General features: G+C 34.9%; 1 protein-coding gene across 5 annotated transcripts in view; it reads right to left on the bottom strand.

Moving 5' to 3' along the window:
• Nucleotides 1-20,236, bottom strand: part of EDEM3 (ER degradation enhancing alpha-mannosidase like protein 3) — a 71,792-nt gene that overhangs the window by 27,000 nt on the left and 24,556 nt on the right. For all 5 annotated transcript variants that reach the window (XM_081486148.1, XM_081486150.1, XM_081486147.1 and 2 more), the window contains exons 4-9: nt 20,132-20,171; nt 15,741-15,853; nt 14,452-14,605; nt 10,879-11,013; nt 7,485-7,590; nt 720-817 (exon numbers count right to left, since the gene is read on the bottom strand). In XM_081486148.1, the coding sequence (XP_081342274.1) occupies nt 720-817; nt 7,485-7,590; nt 10,879-11,013; nt 14,452-14,605; nt 15,741-15,853; nt 20,132-20,171 (646 nt within the window). The remainder of the gene's footprint in view (nt 1-719; nt 818-7,484; nt 7,591-10,878; nt 11,014-14,451; nt 14,606-15,740; nt 15,854-20,131; nt 20,172-20,236) is intronic.

Here is a 20,236-nt window from a genome sequence, read left to right as displayed (position 1 = left end):
TGGTACAACCAGGATTTAAACCCAGACAGGACAGCTCCCATACTTTTAACCACTATATTGTATTATGCCACAATAACGTGAGTAAACTCATGAGAGGGCAAAGAAATGGTAAATTATTTTGAAAAGAATGTGGTGACACAGTTGATGAGTTTATTCTAATTAATTTCAGTTTGATTTAATTACAGACAAAGGCAATCCAATTAGGTTCAATAATCTCCTCCTTCACCCCTAAAAATATGCCTATGAGTCTGATCCAGACTTAAAGACTTATAGATCTGCTTTTGAAACAAATACTCACTGGTTTGTTCAAGTCTCCAAAACCCCGATACTTGGTGTGGTCAAGGACCAAGTCAAACTTCCTAACTATTCCAAAAAGAATTAGAATACAAAGGAGAAAGCGAACTAGTAATTAATTTCAATAAATTCTCTTCCTGGTATAAAAGATTAGGTAAAACTCATATCTACATATTTTATTACTTACTGGAAAATCTTGAAAACTTCTGATGATAGATGAAAATAAAAACTACTTTGCAAACCAGTTTTTGAAATGTATGTAGCTTTTTACCCTGTCCCTGTCCAACATCAGGGAATACTGACCAAAAAACTACTATATACTTTAAAATAATTTTTCAAAATATCACTCAAATGACTGAATTTCTATCAAAATCTGGCAAATTATAAATTGGCTCTAAAATTAATACAAAATTGGAACAACTTACTGTATTAAATCTTTCCAGAAAGCTGTCATCTCCAAGCAAGACATAGGCTTTCAGTAGATATTCATAATACGAATCAATCCCTGCTCCAACTCCACTATCTATGGAAAATACATATAAATGTGGTTTTTTATTAAACAAGTCTTAAAAATTCTTTACAGAGTATAAGGTACTAACAGACTAAGAATGAAAAATTAGTCTAAATGTGAAACTGTCAAAAGTAAAAATTATACATTTATAGAAACATTAACCCTACTATATGCCTAATAGGTTCCTTTACTGATAATAGTTTATATGTTTAAAAAAAATTCTTGCTTTGTAAAATTGGCTACAGAAGTCTTATTTAAAAGCCAGAGATACTAGTTTTAAGAATTTTTTTAAAGCTGATTTTATAATGAGGAATTTCAAAGAGGAAGCACTAAAGGGTATTATTATGCAATTATTATGTAATTACTGGATCCTTTATCAGTTAGCCATCAATCTTTAGTTATAACAGATATGAAAACAACACTGCTGCTGTTTGGAGGTTACAGTTTCATTGCTGAAGCTAGCATAACGGCTGGCTTTTTCCTCCAAGATCATCACAGGTCAAAGAAAGAAAATAACAAGAAGAAAACTGTATGAACTTGGTGGGGGATGAGGAGGGGAGGGACTTAGTTCTGGAGCAGAAGGCAGCCAGGCATAGCTATAGAAGGATCAAACAGCAGAAAACCTGCTGGAATTTTGCTCTGGTTTCTCTCCTACCACTGTCTTAAGATACCACGTCTCCTCCCCCTCTACTACAACTCAGACATACGCTCTAGGCAGCCTCAGGAATAAAATCAGGGTAGCACAGAAGTCCTATGTAAGGAACAAAAAGAGACAGGAACTAATTTTAGATACTCTCTTCCCAACCTTTTCTCCTTCAAACTCTTAAGGCTAATGAATGAAAATCTAAGCTATAACTACAATTATAATCTTAGAAATCCCTATATCCAGGGTATACTCCAGGCCAATCAAATCATGATCTCTAGGAGTCCAGGCACTGGTATTTTTAAAAACTTCTTAGAATCCATCCCTATGATAACTGGGGCTGATAGGAATTGGAATCTTTCCCACAAAGTAGGTGACAAGTCAACATGAACTTATAGAACAAAAACATTTAAGATGCATGACTTTTTAAAAATAAGAAGAAAGTACTGGAGGAAGAGTTTATCAGAGGTACAAAATATTAGAACAGGCAAGCCAAGATTTAAAATTAGTCTAATAAACACACTAAAGAGACAGGAAAGCGATTAGCAATACAAAAGAAGAAATTTTTAACTGAGAAGAAATTATGGAATAAAAACATAAGAAAATTTCATAATGGATAGGATACACAGCATCTAGGATATAGCTGAGAAACAAATCAGCAAACCCAGAAGACTACATGTAATAACAGGCATTGCAAAAAGAGATAAAAATGAAAGAGATAAAATATCTTTAAAAAAAAAATCAACTTTCAGCAATGAAAAACACAGATTTTAAATTGAAAGGGCCCATAGAATACCAAAAGGAGAAATAAAGAAAATTCTACACCTAAAATTATTGTTACATTTTCAGAAACTTCTCTGCTTTGATTTTCTTAATTTTCTGGAAAAAAAAACAGATCACAAATAAGAACATAAAAATCAGAATAACAGGTTTTTTAAAAAAAATTTAAGAAGACAATGGCTTCCCTGGTGGTTCAGGGAACCCGCTTGCCAATGCAGGAGGCATGCATTTGATACCTAGATCAAGAAAATCCACTGGAGAAGGAAATGGCAACCCACTCCAGTATTCTTGCCTGGGAAATCCTAGGGACAGAGGAGCCTGGTAGGCTACAGTCCAGGGGGTTGCAAAAGAGTTGGACACAACTTAGCGACTAAACAACAAGAAGGCAACAGAGTTGTATTTTCAAAGAAAGAACTTGAACACAAGATTATTTACAGCCAAACTTTCTCAAATATGAAAGCATAATAAAATTACTGTTGGGCATCTATGGCCTCAGAAGCTATTAAAAGCTACTGAAAATCGGTTGGGATAAATATTTATACAAGAAGAAAGGCAAAACTAAGAGATATTGCAAGAAATATACAAAGTACAGGTGACAAAATACCTCGTTAGAGTTGAATACTTTTAATGAAAGAGGGAGGAGGGGCAGCACTAAGACTAAAAGAAAAAAGAGAAAACATTCATAACCAAAAAGAACTAAATATCTAATGATACTAACAGTGGATGAGGGTTGGAACAGAGGGTGACAAAAGAATGGCAGAGCAGGCTGAAGCTCATGTCTCACTAGGAGGTAAATATAGCTTTCAATTAAAAACAAAAGGATTAAAAGGAAACAGAAAAGGTGAGACACACTGAAATAAAAATTAAGATAGTATAAATAAATCCAAATATATTAAAATGCCAATAAACATAAATGAACTAAATTCACCAATTAAAAGACAAAGACTGACAAAAGGATTTTTTAAATCTATAAATTTTACAGGAGTAACACTTATAGCATGAGCATCTGCAAAGATTGAAAGTAAAAGAGCAGAAAAAGACCTATCAAGGAAATACTAAGCAAAATAAAGCTGACATAGCTGTATTACTAACAGACTAAACAGACTTTAACAGAGTATTATTAGAGATGATCACTACATAATGATGAAAGGTTCAACTATCAAGAGATAGCACTTTTAAATTAATGCAGCCAACAAAATATATAGAGCAAAAATACAACTACAGGGAGATACTAATAGGTGCACAATCATTGTCAAATTTTATCAACTTTCCTTAATATGTCAAGCAAACAAAATTAGCAAGAATTGCACAACATTATTCACTGAAAAAATTGACATATGTAGAACTCTATATCCAACAATTAGAAAATACATATTTTTTTCTTAAGCACAAGTGAAAGCTGACCATGCTCTAGGCCAAAAAGAAAACCTTAATAAATTTCAAAGGATAGGTACCACACAGATCATAAGTATCATATAAGTATCAATATTAATTCTTTAAAAGAATTAACTCAGTAGAAAATGGACAAAAATGTAAGAATATCCACATTTTTTAAAAAAGGAAACACATAGCCAATAAATATGAAGACATATTCAACATCATCAGTGCTCAAAGAAATACAAATTGAGTCACCGTGGGAAATCATCTATACACTCATCTGATTGGCAAAATCTTTGTGTGACAATACAAAGTGCTGGAGAGGATGCTAATCCACAGGATCTCTTCTATGTTGCTGGTGAAAGTATAAAGTGGTGTAAAGTGGAAACAACTTTAGCAAACAATCTGACATATCTCCTATCATTGAACTTTAACTTAGTGTATGATCTAAAAATTCTACCTAGATATATAGACAAGAGAAACTTTTATATATGTACAACAGAGAAACACAAAAATACTCACAGCACTAGGGTTCACAAGAGTAAATTCCTAGAAACAACCTAAATGCTTATAAATCCATGGTTTATTCACACAAAGTATTATGCAGCAGTCAAAACAGAATGAACTACATCATGCAACAATGTGCAAGAATTTTAGTAATATAGTTTTAGGTGAAAAGTCTCAAAAGGTCTCAAATGACACGATATCCTTTTATAAGTTAAAAATAAAACAAAAATATGTACCTTAAGGAATACATATGGATGCATAAAAATTTATAAAAGGAAAGCAAGGGATTGAGCAATACAAGATCAGGATGATGGGTATTTCAGTTAGAGGCAGACATATGAGATTACAGAGGTATGGGATTACAGAGGTATGAGGTTACAGAGGTATGAGATTACAAAGGTATGGAGAGTCAAGGACCATAAGCAGAATCAGTATATTGTCAAGTCAGCTGTCTTTATAATGGATGGTCGGTCTATCTGTGAGTACTTAATATATTATTAAAAATGAACTAAATACAATGAGCCATGCATGGACCAATGATGAGAGTGAATTAAGAAAAGAAACTGCAAAATTCTGGAGCCAGAATTCAGATCAGTTTCAGGAAACGAGCATTTAGATAATACTTTGAAAATTTTCAGACAATGCTGAATAGAGGCAATAATTTTAATATGTTCAAATTAATATTTATATCATTTCATTTATTTAAATATAGGCAGTTATTTATTTTATACATAAGCCTTTAGAAACAGAGAAATGTATAAATAAGATAAACAAATCTCATTAGTAATAGTCTAGTGTATTTCCATTTGTTTATGCCTGTTTTATAGGGTTGTCTTATAAAGATCATATTTTTATATGATTGTACATCCTGTTTATTCATAAAACATTGTTATATGTTTTGTCCCGATCCAATTCAATTTAATAACTTATTATTCCAACAATGATGTAAAATAATTCTCAAACATTGATGCTACTCTTTACTAATGATCACTTAGACTGTTTCCAAGTTTTCCACCACTACAAATAATTTTATGTGATAAACGTCTTTGGGAACAAATGATTTTCTACCTTTTATACTGTTTCCTCAGGCTAGATTCCCAAAAGTGAAAATTTTAACTAAAGGAATTAAAATCACATTAGTGAGCATTTACGTCACAGTAAGCACAGCATATGCCAGGCACTGTTCTAAGTGCTTGTGCTCTGTGTGTGTGTGTGTGTGTCTGCACTCAGAGATCAAATTGCCAACATTCTCTGGATCATCGAAAAAACAAGAGAGTTCCAGAGTTCCAGTTCATCTATTTCTGCTTTATTGACTATGCCAAAGCCTTTGACTGTGTGGATTACAATAAACTGTGGAAAATTCTGAAAGAGATGGGAATACCAGACCATCTGACCTGTCTCTTGAGAAACCTGTATGCAGGTCAGGAAGCAACAGTTAGAACTGGACATGGAACAACAGACTGGTTCCAAATAGGAAAAGGAGTCCGTCAAGGCTGTATATTGTCACCCTGCTTATTTAACTTCTATGCAGAGTACATCATGAGAAACGCTGGGCTGGAAGAAACACAAGCTGGAACCAAGAATCCGGGGAGATATATCAATAACCTCAGATATGCAGATGACACCACCCTTATGGCACAAAGTGAAGAAGAACTAAAAAGTCTCTGATGAAAGTTAAAGAGGAGAGTGAAAAAGTTGGCTTAAAAGCTCAATGTTTAGAAAACTAAGAGCATGGCATCTGGTCCCATCACTTCATGGGAAATAGATGGGGAAACAGTGGAAACAGTGGCTGACTTTATTTTTTTGGGCTCCAAAATCACTGCTGATGGTGACTGCAGCCATGCAATTAGAAGACGCTTACTCCTTGGAAGGAAGGTTATGACCAACCTAGATAGCATATTTGAGAGCAGAGACATTACTTTGCCAACAAAGGTCCGTCTAGTCAAGGCTATGGTTTTTCCAGTGGTCATGTATGGATGTGAGACTTGGATGGTGAGGAAGGCTGAGTGCCGAAGAATTGATGCTTTTGAACTGTGGTGTTGGAGAAGACTCTTGAGAGGCCCTTGGACTGCAAGGAGATCCAGTCAATCCATCCTAAAGGAGATCAGCCCTGGGTGTTCATTGGAAGGACTGATGTTGAAGCTGAAACTCCAATACTTTGGCCACCTCATGTGAAGAGTTGACTCATTGGAAAAGACCCTAATGCTGGGAAGGATTGGGGGCAGGAGGAGAAGGGGACGACAGAGGATGAGATGGCTGGATGGCATCACCAACTCGATGGACATGGGTTTGGGTAAACTCCAGGAGTTGGTGATGGACAGGGAGGCCTGGCATGCTGCGATTCATGGGGTTGCAAAGAGTCGGACACGACTGAACGACTGAACTGAACAAATAATCTTATGTGATAAACATCTTTGGGAGCAAATGATTTTCTACCTTTTATATTGTTTCCTCAGGCTAGATTCCCAAAAGTGAAAATTTTAATTAAAGGAATTAAAATCACATTAGTGAGCATTTATGTCACAGTAAGCACAGCATATGCCAGGCACTGTTCTAAGTGCTTGTGCTGTGTGTGTGTGTGTGTGTGTCTGCACTCAGTTGTGTCTGACTCTTTGCGACCCTATGGCCTGTAGCTCGGCAGGCTCCTCCATCCATGGGATTTCCCAGGCAAGAATATTGATGTGGGTTGCTATTCCTACTCCAGGGGATCTTCCCGAGATTAACTCATTTAATCATAATAACTCTAACTGACTGCTGTACTGCAGAAACACAACACTGTAAATCAACTATACAATAAAAATTTTGCTCCAATAAAAATTATTTAAAAAACACAAACAACAAAAATCAACACAACAAAATCATAATAACTCTATGAAGTAAGTACTATTATTTTCATTTTCACAGATACAGAGGAACACAAAGGTTAAATATTTGCCCAAGATCACATGACTGGAATTCCAAAAATATGGCTCTGGGGTCTATGCTCTTAGTTACCATGCTATACACAATTTCTGGCAGTAGGGGAAAAAAAAAAGATTGGTGATAGTATTATTAAATATAGATTTCCACTTAATTACACTTTAATGTGAGATGGTTAAGGTATTCTGTTCCTCTGGTTCTCAAAGAAATTAGTTCTATTGTTTCATCTATAATGCTATAAGGTATGAAACAGGATATTAAGCCATCTGGAATAAGGGTGCTATTATTTGGCACCAAGGAAGAAAATCTGGCTACATTTGTTAAAATTCTAGCAATCTTCTGAGAAATTAGGCTTTATACTGTCATAAAGACTATTTTAACAAATAAAAATCCTTTATTTCCCAACCATTTTTAGAATGTGAAGGCCTAATTTGAAAAGTCCAACTTACATACCTTTTCGTACCCAGTCTCCAGTATGAATATTTATAGTCACACCCACTAAATTACTACTTCTCTGTCTTTTCTCCCAGAGAAAATCAAGAGCTTTTCTTGCATATTCCTATAATAAAAAAGAAAAGTATACTTGAAGAACTGCATATCTTTGCCAAACAAAAATCAAGGGCCCATAGTATACTTTTAGGATTAAGTAAAATTCCAAAGATGATCACTTATACATTAAATTTTCTTACAAGTCAAAAATATTGGCTCTTTCAGCCAATTGAGTCTAGTTAGAAAGAATGACTCTAAAAATGCTATTTAGTGCCAATGATCTCACTTTGAGACCATCCTTGTTCATCTACTCTTGTAGCATAGGTCCACATTTACACACAGGAATTATTGAAATAAAAGCAATTGGCATATATTAAAATAATTTCTATCTTTTAATGCAAAGTGAAAATCTCCTTAGATACTCTCATTCACAAAACTGAAAGAGAATTTCAAAGTTAGTATGCCATCTCTGAAACAGAATAGGCATTTCAAATCCTACATTTTAAATAGCAGGCAACTTCATTAGTGAAGAGTAAGTAAAGCAACTAGCATTCATTTAACAGTACCAAAATTATAACCTTATAATAACATTCTTCTCTTTTTTCATTTATTTTTATCCCTTGGACACTAAATTATTTCTGATTAAATTCTTGGCTTTGGATGAAAAGATGTTAAAAAAACAAAAGCAAAGAACATGTACAAAAGAATTAGGTTTAATTTCAGAGCATGAATCTACTCAGCATTGCAGAAGTACTTCTACAAAAGAAATCATTAAACCAGTTTGTCACTCTGAAGATTTAAGAACAGGGTATAAAATAGTTTTCATTCTTGACTCAATCTATTTATGCTGAATTTTTAAAACAAAGCAGATTGCAACTTTAATTGTATAATTTCAGAGCTGAAAAAATTTCATAAAGATTACATTTCCCTATTCCTATCTTATAGCTAAAGAAACAGGACCAGTGAAATCAACAATTTAACCAAAGTTTAAAACTAGACTACAGGACAGCTATTAATGATATGAGAATTCAGATCTCTTCATATATATCAGACCAAAGGTCAACAAACTTTTTCTGACAGGTGCCAGCCAGTCAATATTTTAGGCATTATGGGTGAGACAGTCATTGTCACAATTACTCAACTCGTCACTGTAGCACAAATATAGCCCTAGACTAAAATCAATAAATGAGCTGGCTGCGTTACAAGAAAAACAGGCAGTGGCTTGATTTGGCCTCAGACTGTAGTTTACCAGTCGTGTATTAGTTTGAGTCTCTGTCAACTGCATGAGGTTGCTTCTTCCATAATAAATCACATTCAAGAAGCTAAAGAAAAAGCATGATTTTAAAATATAAAATAACCCAGTGGAAAGAGGCTGGGCTTTGAATTCAGAATTCATGGATTCTAATTCTGGTTCCACTCCTTCACCCACTAGTCAAGCATCTTTGAGCCTCACTTTCCTCAAGTGTAAATGCGTCTCACAGTTTATAGGTCAAATTAAGTTAGAAAGGATGTAAAGAATGACTTTTTTTTTAAATGAAGGAAAAATATTAGCCAGCAAGTTAAAGAATAAAAATTAAACAAAATAAGATTAACCTGTTCTTAAGATACTTTGAATATACATCCACACAAAGACCATTAAACTTGTTTTACGTAAACTCAGACCCAATGTCTCTAAATGCTAGTATTATACAGTCCCTATTTCTGCTCATTCTATGTGTAGCATTTGCTGAATTTGAAACAATTCTAAGTCATATGTTTGAACATAGGCTGCTACTATTGCACTCCAATGACACGGTTAAACAGTTAGCTAAAATTAAAAAGTGTGAGACATAGCTAGTTCACAACAAACTATTTGGGGGATATTAAGTCTTTGGATAATGAATGATATTTCCACTGGAGTAAACAAACTTACAGATAAGACTCTCAATGAAGGAAAGTGCGAAAATTTCACTATGTTTTAGATTAGCGAAGTTTTCAGAAATGCAACAGACCACACAGAAGTCTAACAATAAAACAAAGCGACACAATATTTCATACAAGACATCTGTGACATCAAATTTCATATAAGTAATATAGCTAAGGCATTTTCTAAGAATAAAACTAAAAGGTTACAATTTGTGAACAAAATGCAAAGTTGTACTTAATATAAGTGTGCTTTTGACAATTAAAAACTATGTGTTGCATGAAAAGATGCTCAACATCACTCATTATTAGAGAAACGCAAATCAAAACCACAATGAGGTATCATTTCACACCAGTCAGAATGGCTGCTATCCAAAAGTCTACAAGCAATAAATGCTGGAGAGGGTGTGGAGAAAAGGGAACCCTCTTACACTGTTGGTGGGAATGCAAACTAGTACAGCCACTATGGAGAACAGTGTGGAGATTCCTTAAAAAACTGGGAATAGAACTGCCATATGACCCAGCAATCCCACTGCTGGGCATATACACCGAGGAAACCAGAATTGAAAGAGACGCGTGTACCCCAATGTTCATCGCAGCACTGTTTACAATAGCCAGGACATGGAAGCAACCTAGATGTCCATCAGCAGATGAATGGATAAGGAAGCTGTGGTACATATACACAATGGAATATTACTCAGCCATTAAAAAAAATACATTTGAACCGGTTCTACTGAGATGGATGAAACTGGAGCCCATTATACAGAGTGAAGTAAGCCAGAAAGAAAAACAACAATACAGTATACTAATGCATATATATGGAATCTGAAAGATGGTAACGATAACCCTATATGCGGGACAGAATGAGAGACACAGATGCATGGAACAATTTTATGGACTCTGAGGGAGAAGGTGAGGGTGGGACGTTCTGGGAGAATGGCATTGAGACATGTGTATTGTCATATGTGAAACAGAGCACCATTCCATGTTCGATGCATGTGACAAGGGCTCGGGGCCGGGGCAGTGGGATGATCCAGAGGGATGGGAGGGGGAGGGAGGTGGGTGGGGGGTTCGGGAAGGGGAACACATGTAAACCCATGGCTGATTCTTGTCAATGTATGGCAAAAACTATTACAATATTGTAAAGTAATTAGCCCCCAAGTAAAATAAATAAATTTATAAAAAAAAAAAAAAAAAAAAAAAAGAACATAAAAAAAAAAAAAAGGAAAATAAGAGAATATTATGAAAAGAGAATATTATGAAATATTTATGTCAATAAATTCGATACCTTGAATAAAAAAAAAAAAAAAAAACTATGTGTTGAAATTTAGACAAAATGTTCACTGAGATAACAGAAATCCTCCAATTGATTCTCTTAATACTTGATCAGTGAAGAAAAGCTATAAAGTAGTTATTTATGCCCAATACCCAGGAGACCAAACTATATAAAGCAAACCTCAAATATTGTTGCTCCTGTGAATCGACTCAGAGCAGCAAACTCAAGGATCAGGGTGCCTGCACAAGCTGTACAGGTATCAGTCTCAGTACCTGTCCGAGCTTCTGGTTTTCTGATACCAAACTTCAAATTGATCTAAATAAAATCAGAAGATTATCATTAGTGATTATCAAGAGACAATGATTTCTGGATAAGAAACCATTTTTCAATTGAGACTCTAATCAAATCACGAGGATAATTGATAAAATTTTCTCTGCTGATCTTTGTGACTTTCCAATTAGCATCTAGGGAAGTACATTCTAAGCACATACTATTCATGGGATAAGTAAGTTTTCACTTAGCTTCTTCTTCAAGGATATCAAAATTCAGTAAGAATATAATAATTATACAAAGCAAATACCTGCTATAACAATCGTGTTCTCTGGACAGTTTGAACTAGTCAGTACCAAATTAGGAAACTATACCAGTCCTAAAACAAACTGAGGTGTAACTGAGAATCTGTGAAAAAGTATTAGCATTAGTCTTTCATAGAGAAAAAACTAACTATAGTATATATTTAAAAGAAGATTAAGATTGTATTTACTCATTGGCAAATGCTTTTTATATCAATTGAATAAATTTTTTATTATGTTTCATTGAAAAAAAAAGATTAAAATTTTATTCACAGGTTTTAAAATTCTGAAATACAGAGTATGTTACCTTGCTGACAGACTAACAAATAACACAAAGAAAAATGTTTCAACCAGCCAAATACCACCACAATATAAACTTGAACCAAGATGACCAGAAATGAGCTCTAGGGTTTTATGTGGGTATAAAAAAATAACCATTAACTGTTCAATAGCATTTCTGTCCAGCAAATACTTCTGTGTTAAAACCATTACTGCAAATAGTATCAATTATGTATTTATATCCAAAAGAGGTTGACTGTACCAATTTTCATGAGCAAAAGCAGTATTTACTAAGTATATTTAAGAAGGATGGGAAGGTAGCTATTTTCTACCTGTAGTTCTCTTCTAAAAAAATAATTTTAAAAATTATATTGATACTTCTGAGGATACGTAAGTAATAATACTGTCTTTGTTTCAATTTCTTGTCTGCTTCTCACATTATGACAAAAGTGAAGAACTGCTAGATTCTTCAAAATTTAGCACCTCCATTTATAATAAGAACTAAAAATATTTACTAAAAGTAAATTCAATTAACTAAACATTTAGATGGTTTAAAATAATTTTGATTTCAATTTTAATATGCTAAGGAAGCAAAAAGATTAACAAGAAAGTTTAAGCCACACTAATAAGCAAAGAGATTTCAAATTTTAAACCACACAAGCAAAAGAAATTTCAAATTAGAACATGTTTCCATTTTTTCCTCATTAAATCGGCTAAAAGTGAAAGTGAAAGTCATGTCTGGCTCTTTGCAACCCCATGAACTATACAGTCCATGAAATTCTTCAGTCAAGAATACTGGAGTGGGCTGCCATGCCCTCCTCCAGGGGATCTTCCCAACCCAGGGATCGAACCCAGGTCTCCCGCATTGCGGGCGAATTCTTTACCAGCTGAGCCACAAGGGAAGCCTAAGAATACTGGAGTGGGTAGCCTATCCCTCCTGCAGCAGATCTTCCCGACCCAGGAATCAAAGCGGGATCTCATGCATTGCAGGAGGACTCTTTACCAGCTGAGCTATCAGGGAAGCCCAAATTGGCTGAAGAGAGGTAATACACAGTGTGGGCAGCAGTATGACCCATGCACTTTTACATAACATAGGAAGTATAAAGTAGAACCTTTCTGAGGAGCAACTGGTCAATAAGCATACAAAGCCTTAAAAAGCATTCCCTGTTTTATGGCGTTTTTGTTTTTTCTTCTAGTAATTTATCCTAAGGAAGAAATAAGTAAAAAAGGTGTGTATAAGGATATTCACAGACGAGCTATTTAAAAATATCACAGACGAGATAGAAATTTAAATAAGAAATTTAATACTAGTCTTTTTTTTAAACAATAACAACAAAAAAGATGTTTTCACGATCCACTAAATCAATGGGTAAACGAATGGGCTGCGACCTTCAGTTTGAAAAGCATGTAATATCACGCTGAATCTCCAGTCAGAGATTTCTTGATGGAGGAAATGAGTCTTATTTATATTGGTAGAGAAGTTATTATGGCAAGCCTAAAGGTTTGGAAATGAAAAACAAAACCAAAAACTCCCTAGGTGTTTTGAAAAACACAAACAGATTACTTTGTCTGAAACAGAACATGCATTTCACTGGCGTACGGGTATGAAAGAACCTCAGAAAGAAAGTTGATTGCCAAACCAGAAAGAAACCTGGAAGTTAAAGGACATTCAGCACAAAAGGCAGAGTCAGTAAATTTCTGAGAGCAATTTGATAAAAATCAGCTTTAGTAAGATTAATTTTTAAGTCTCTGAAGCAAAACCTAGAGAGAAAAGAGTAAAATATACATTTGTAATAGTTTATGAATACAATTATATTAGTTTCAACAATAAAGCAATGGTAAGAAATAAAATTAATAGAGTTTGGTAATGGCTGAGAGGTCTGGCCCAGGTAAGAAGGAAAGAGTAATACTGTTATTAATAATAAAGAATGAAATATATCAGGAGAGAGTTCTTTCCATCTTCAATAGCTCCTTTCCCTCTGCCTTAAATATAAAATTTTCTTGGATGGGGGAGTAACTCCTAGGACTTCCCTGGTGGTCCAGTGGTTAAGAATCGACCTTGCAATTACAATGCAGGGAACAAGGGTTCAATCCGTGGTTGAGGAACCCATGCTGCAGGGCAACTAAGCCTTGCAGGCTTAGTACTACTGAGTCCGCCTGCAACAACTAGAAAGAAGCCGACCTGCCACAGCGAAGAGCCCATGGACTGCAATGAAAGACCCAACACAGCCAAATAAATAAATAATAATAATAAAAACTCCCTCAATTGACTGTGCTTGTGCTGCCAACTCTCCTTAACTACTAACATAGAGGAAATCTTAGAATGAATGTCCCTATACTTTCACCTACGTTGAATCGTTCTTTTCCTTTATTCTGCCACATTACATCCTTCAAGGCTCTGTTTACCCTAATTATCCTAATGTTTGCTGGAACGTGTCCTTCTGAAACTCTTTTTTTTTAGTATTTTTAATGCCATACACTACGTTGTGGTTCTCCTCCTAAGTCTCCAAACAATCTCCTTTTCACTACTATACTTCTTCCTCATTCCCCTCTGTCCTGTATTCTCTCAATATCCTCTCCTCTGGAGAGTGAACACCTCCTCTATTGCTTCCACCACATCGTCTGCACAAATAATTTGGGGCCCAAATTTTAGTCTGGCATTTGTTTTTTCCTTCTGCAGCATAACCTTATGCAATGACACAAAAAGTTTTAACGAATCTAAGTTCTCACACCACTCAAATGCAAATTACCCAATATGTTCATATAAATTTGTTATAGTGCTTGAAGCAATTTTTTTTCCAGCCTCAAGCAGGTAAGGAACGATGGTTGGATCACAAAAATTGATTCTTTCAAAACAGCAAAGAAGTATACAAAGGCTGCCAAATTTTTCAGAATTACTTACTCTTGGATAAGGAAGGCCACTGGTAGTATTGAAAGCTGGTAAAAGTTTGTAACCCAATTGCTTTGCCATTTGGAGAAGTTCATCATTGTACCACTGCATGTACTCGCCTTTTTCTTTCAGCATGATTGCCAGTGAGTGTCCACCCAAAAGACCCCTACAACCAGAGAGATGAAACATTAGTCACACTGTACACATACTTACACATCATCACCTAAACAGATGTGGGTATCTTGCTACCAACAATTTAGCACATAAGGAACAATCACAGAAGAACATAATTTCTTACCTAACTCTGGATACTCAGTTTGTGGCAAACCATTATAAAAACCATTATTAAACCATGGCCAGTATGAAAAAAAAAAAAAGAATCAAATGTAACTGTTGTAAAAGATTTGGCCCCTGGAGAAGGGAATGGCAACCCACTCCAGTATTCTTGCCTGGAAAATCCCATGGAGAGAGGAGCCTGGTGGGCTACAGTCCATGGGGTTGCAAAAGAGTCAGACACGTCTGAGCAACTAAACAACAACAACAAAAGGGTTTGGCATTCTTAAATAACTTACATTTTCTTAAAATAAAAAACAACCTAGAAATCATTTATCTTAATAAGTTTAACACATTTGATTTTAACAAATTTTAAATTTAATTATAGCACCCTGAAATCTCTCACTTTTAGTATAACATTAACAAAAATTCCCCACTCTTTATTAAATGTAGTAGATTAATAAACTCTGTGAAAAGCTAAAAACAATTTTTTAAATTTAACTGATGAATAGACTCACTCTGCCTGTGTGACAAAAGGAAATGAGTTACAGTAACACAAAAATAACCATTAAATATAAAAATGTAATAATGTTGAAACGTGAATTAATAAATCCTGTACTTCCTGTGTTCCAAGAATATTTCAAACTGTTAGTTCAAAGGTAACCCTATAAATTCAGTTTGGCTTGAAGTGCTAAGGTTAGTAAAATAGATAAGCTGGCAAAAAAACTGTGATGTAGCTAATATGCAAATACTTGACCTGTTGTCAGTCCATTTTTACCAACATACAAGGATTACCTTTGATTTGAGTCTGCACCTTTGATTTGAGTCTGCAGCTATTACTATTCCCAGAGCTGGTTGCTGTCTGTGCCTCACATATAGCAGGGTCATTCCACAGTCTGTGTTTTCCAGTATCCCACCTTTTATTTTTTAAACATAAGAAATTTCTTGCTTTACCACCACCAAGAAATAAAGAGTATACCCTTATTCTTCTGTTATTAAAATCAGAGTTCAGTATCTCACATACTTACCCAAGAACTCTGATGTTTGTTTCAAAGACTGAAACAACTACATCATTATCTAAGTTAACATCTCTTAAAACTTTTCTCACTGCATCTTCAAATTCTTTAGTTTTATTTAATACCTAGGAGAAGAAAATTATTGAAAGTAAAGTTATTTTCAACCAAGACATAGAGAAATATCCTTAGAATGGGCTACTGATAGCAAGTTAATACCTTAAGATTATAAAAAATAACACAGAAAAAATGTTTCCCTTAAGCATATTATAAAAATGTGATACTATCTAAAACTGAAAAAGATTAAATGCCTACTTATATTGCAAGGAATCTTTATATACTTCTTTTTTTTCGACACACTGAAATATCATTAGGACTTTAAAACAATCATCATCAGAACTGTTAGCTAGTGTGTATAACCCATGACCTAGAGCTGCAAGAGGAGAACTCTACTGGGATTTGGTTCCCAAGTCAAACAAAACAAACCCACCCTATTCATCAAATATCATTTTAAAACTTGCTTAGTCTCAGAAGAAAGCACATCCTCCAGGGAATGATCAATTGATCCTAAACCATACACCGCTTGCCATCTTTCACCCCATGGACGTCATGGCCCCTAACTGAGGAGGCAGTGCAATGTTGGGCTAAAGAACAAGCTCTGATTTGAATTCTGGTTCCTTAGTCTCATCTCTGAGCCTGTTCTTTCATCTACAAAAAGAGGAAATACCTATCCTCAGAGGTTTGCTTTCCTAAATGAGGTAATGCGTGTAAGTACTTTTAGTAGAGCACCTGACTTAGTAAGTGCTTGATAGCATTACTATCTATTATTACCATTATTACCATGAGGGTCTATAATCCTGATGAAGCTAAGAACTCTGGATGCTTGCAATCAGCTCCAGAAGAGGGTCACTGTCATTACACAGGTTGTGTCGGTTTTTCAGTCTAAATTAAGGTTGCACAAGTAGATGTTATTTAGATCTCAGGTCCTTTAAAAGTAGTTTTCCTTTACTTGACTGTTTAATCTTTTTGTTTGATAATATTTTATAGTGCTTTCTCTTCTGATCTGATACTTCACTAAAAATCTTAATTTAGGGACTTCCCTAGTAGTCCAGAGGTTAAGAATCTGCCTGCGAATATAGGGTTGATCCCTGGTCTGGGAAGATCCCACATGCCAAGGAGCAACTAAATTGGTGCACCCCAACTACTAAGCCAGTGCGCTAGTGTCCAGGAATTGCAACTAATGAGCCTTTTCCCCACAACTACTGAAGCCCGAGTGCTTAGAGTCTGCACTCTGCAATAAGAGAAGGCACGGCAATGAGGAGTTTGTGCCCTGCAACAAAGAGTAGCCCTGACTCGCCGCAACTAAAGTAGAGAAAGTTCTTGCACAGCAATGAAGACCTAGCACAGCCAAAAGGAAGTAAAAATTTTTTAAATTCTAATTTAGGCATAAAACATAAGAGTCTTACTAAAGTTAAAGTAAAATTTAGGGTAAGCCTTGAGTATAATATAATATAAAACCTGATTTTAAATTGAGTGCTTTTCTTTCTCAGTCTCCAAGTCCATGTAAATTCTGAAGCCACAAATGTGAATGTACAAAGAAAGACCTGTATCACTTCTGGGAGACACAACTGTTCTACTCACTCCTCACACACACACACACACACACACACACACATCTTTTTAATATAATTCTGTTCATCTTATTTCAAAGTCTATCTCCTGAGAATTGCTCCCAAGAATAGTACCTACACTATCTGTTTCAAAGAAGAATAAAAATGAGGAGAGTTTTGTCCATAATTAGCTAAAAATTCATTCTAACACCTCCATTAGTTATCAGGTTTCTTAAGCTCCTAACTGATAACAAAGAACAAATTCAGGTCTCTTCCCTTCCCCTCTTTAATTTGTTCAGTATCTTTCTCTCTGTAGATTTCATGGTAACGTTGACTTTAGTGATAAATTTAAAGTTTTAGTGTTTGATCTCATTACAATCAATAGAAACTATATGTCTAGAATTATGAACAAGAGTTTAAATTGAAAGATCAAACTCTGACAACAGAAGTTCTATTTAACATATTATGGTGTGACCAGAATAAAAACAATAAGGTTGCATCCTGTCCCAAGTGCTATGTCCTCCAATATTTTCAAATAAAGAAACCACAAATCAAAAAATGATCACAGAGTAAATTAGAAATATTAAATACTTGTATTGATAAAATGTACAACATTCCTTCTAAATGTAGGAAAAACTTTCAAACTAATTTCTTTTAATTCTTCTGTTTAAATAGATATTAATAGGTATCTTAGATATCCAATCTAGGCCCTTCTGAAGTGAAAACAGGGGTCCAAAGAAGAGAAATAATTTGGCCAACGTCACATATTAATATTATGTGATCACTTTCTGGTACTCCCTGCCACAAGCAGCAAGAACTCAGGTCACACCGAACGGTACTCCAAGTGTGGTCCGCTGACCAGCAGCAACAGCACCACCAAGCGGCAGTTCGTTAGAAAAACACCTCCTTGGGCCTGCCTTCAGTCTACTCCATCACAATCTGCATTTTATTTTAGCGAGATCCCCAGGTGATTTGTAGCAAACAAGTCTAAAAAGCACTGCATCATTACACGCGGTTCTCAAACTTTGGCATATATTAGAATCATCTGGAAGCTTGCTAAAAAAAAAAACAAACATTCCTGGGCATTACTCCCAGACTTTCTGATTCAACAGGCCTGGTATGAGGCGCTACAATCTGCATCTCTAACAAGTTGCCAGGTGATGCTGATGCTGGTGGTGCTGCAATCATATTTTGAGAACCAATGCCAAAGTGGTTTAATTTCAAAACGGAATAGAACCTGTTTATAATAATGGCTGCTCAATTAGAGACCAGTAAATTTCTAAATATAGGGAAGTTATGCAGCCTAGAAACACATTTTCTCCTTCATTTCTGATAAAAATTTTTAAAACACATAGAATATCTGAGGTGGAGGTTCATAAAAATCAGTAAGAGCTTGGAGAGAGAGGATGGAGAGCTTTCAGTATAAGGATAAAGCTAAGAGGACAGAATGAGAAGCAAACGTACATCCACCTGTGGTCTTTCCTAATACGCAGCTACTGCCCCTCACTCACTCCCCTGTATCAGGACAGACAGGACGTGCATCATCCAGCTACACTTATAAGTAAATAACACCACTTAGTTTCTCCCAGGGTGGCAATTTGTGTCTCCTGGGATACCTGTTTATCTTTTTCTCTTCTCCTATCATAGCAGAACACAGAGGACTACTAAACCAAAAATAAGGTACACAATAGTCTCCCTTATAGTCATTATAATATGATTCACACATTCCTTTTATTTCTGAAAAATGAAATCTCAACTTTCAAAACTCTGATACAGCTAAAAAGGTCTAAACAATCATGGGCTTCTCAACAAAAAATGTCTCAACTATGGCTAAATGTTATAAACAAAGAGAAGCTTTAGAGAAATACATAATAATGCTGGGTCCCATTTCAGGAAAATTAAATCAGAATAACGGGAGAGAAGGATATTTTTTTAAACTTCGTAAGTAATATTCCTAAGGTGCTGATATAGTGGAGAGTCTCTGATTAAAAAAGAAAAGAAAAAGAGAAAAGAATCACCCAGTGAAATAAAAATGTAGAAACAGTACTGGAAGAAAAGCCAGGCTCTGAAAATTTTCTGCCACCACAAAGGCTTTTTGTTGTGTTTTTTAAAATATTAATCAATACTTTAGACATTAACTCAACTTTGAGAATTATGCCTTAAGGAAAATTCTGCAACAAGCCTATTTTTATACCATAAATGATCTGAGTGTAAAAAACTAGAAAGATACTACCTTCAGAAATCATGACAGATGGAACTGAGCCATTCCCCTCTGCCACCACAAACCATCCCCAATGAGAATTAATTTAAATAATTTTGCATCCCATCGGGTTTAAAAGGAGTGCTAAATAGTGATCACTTGGTATTAAAAATCACTTTTGAGAAAGAAGTAAATTTTTAATGGACCTAATATATAAAAATTTTAATTTAACTATTTCAGTATCATTGCAGCATGTCCTTCTGGAACAAGAATATCAACAGCAATTTTTAGAATTACTTTTTTCCAATAGCTTCAACCTACTTGTCCAAAAGGAAACAACTTTTCTGATTAAGGGGCATCATGTAAACTAACATACTATACATTTTGAGTATCTCCATGATTCTACATAATTTCACTTGACACTCACATGACATTATCAACTCAACAGTATGGAAGATTTATTTTGAAGCAAAGATCAAATTATCTTAAATTCTGAAAGCTTCTATTTCAGACTTACTATACTACAATTATATTCTTAGTACTTGAGCATACATATTATGAAATTTATAAAATAATTTAAGAAGAATCAAACCTACCACAAGAGTGTCCAAAGAATCAATCAGCGTCAGGGAAAATCTAAGAAACAAGTATAGTGAGATACAAAACATTAGAATTCTGAATATTTGTATCCATGAACATAT

The sequence above is a fragment of the Giraffa tippelskirchi genome, chromosome 5, assembly GCF_054371585.1.
Source record: "Giraffa tippelskirchi isolate mGirTip1 chromosome 5, T2T-mGirTip1v1.2.pri, whole genome shotgun sequence".
Lineage (NCBI taxonomy): Eukaryota > Metazoa > Chordata > Mammalia > Artiodactyla > Giraffidae > Giraffa > Giraffa tippelskirchi.
This window is presented reverse-complemented; position numbering and strand designations above follow the sequence as displayed.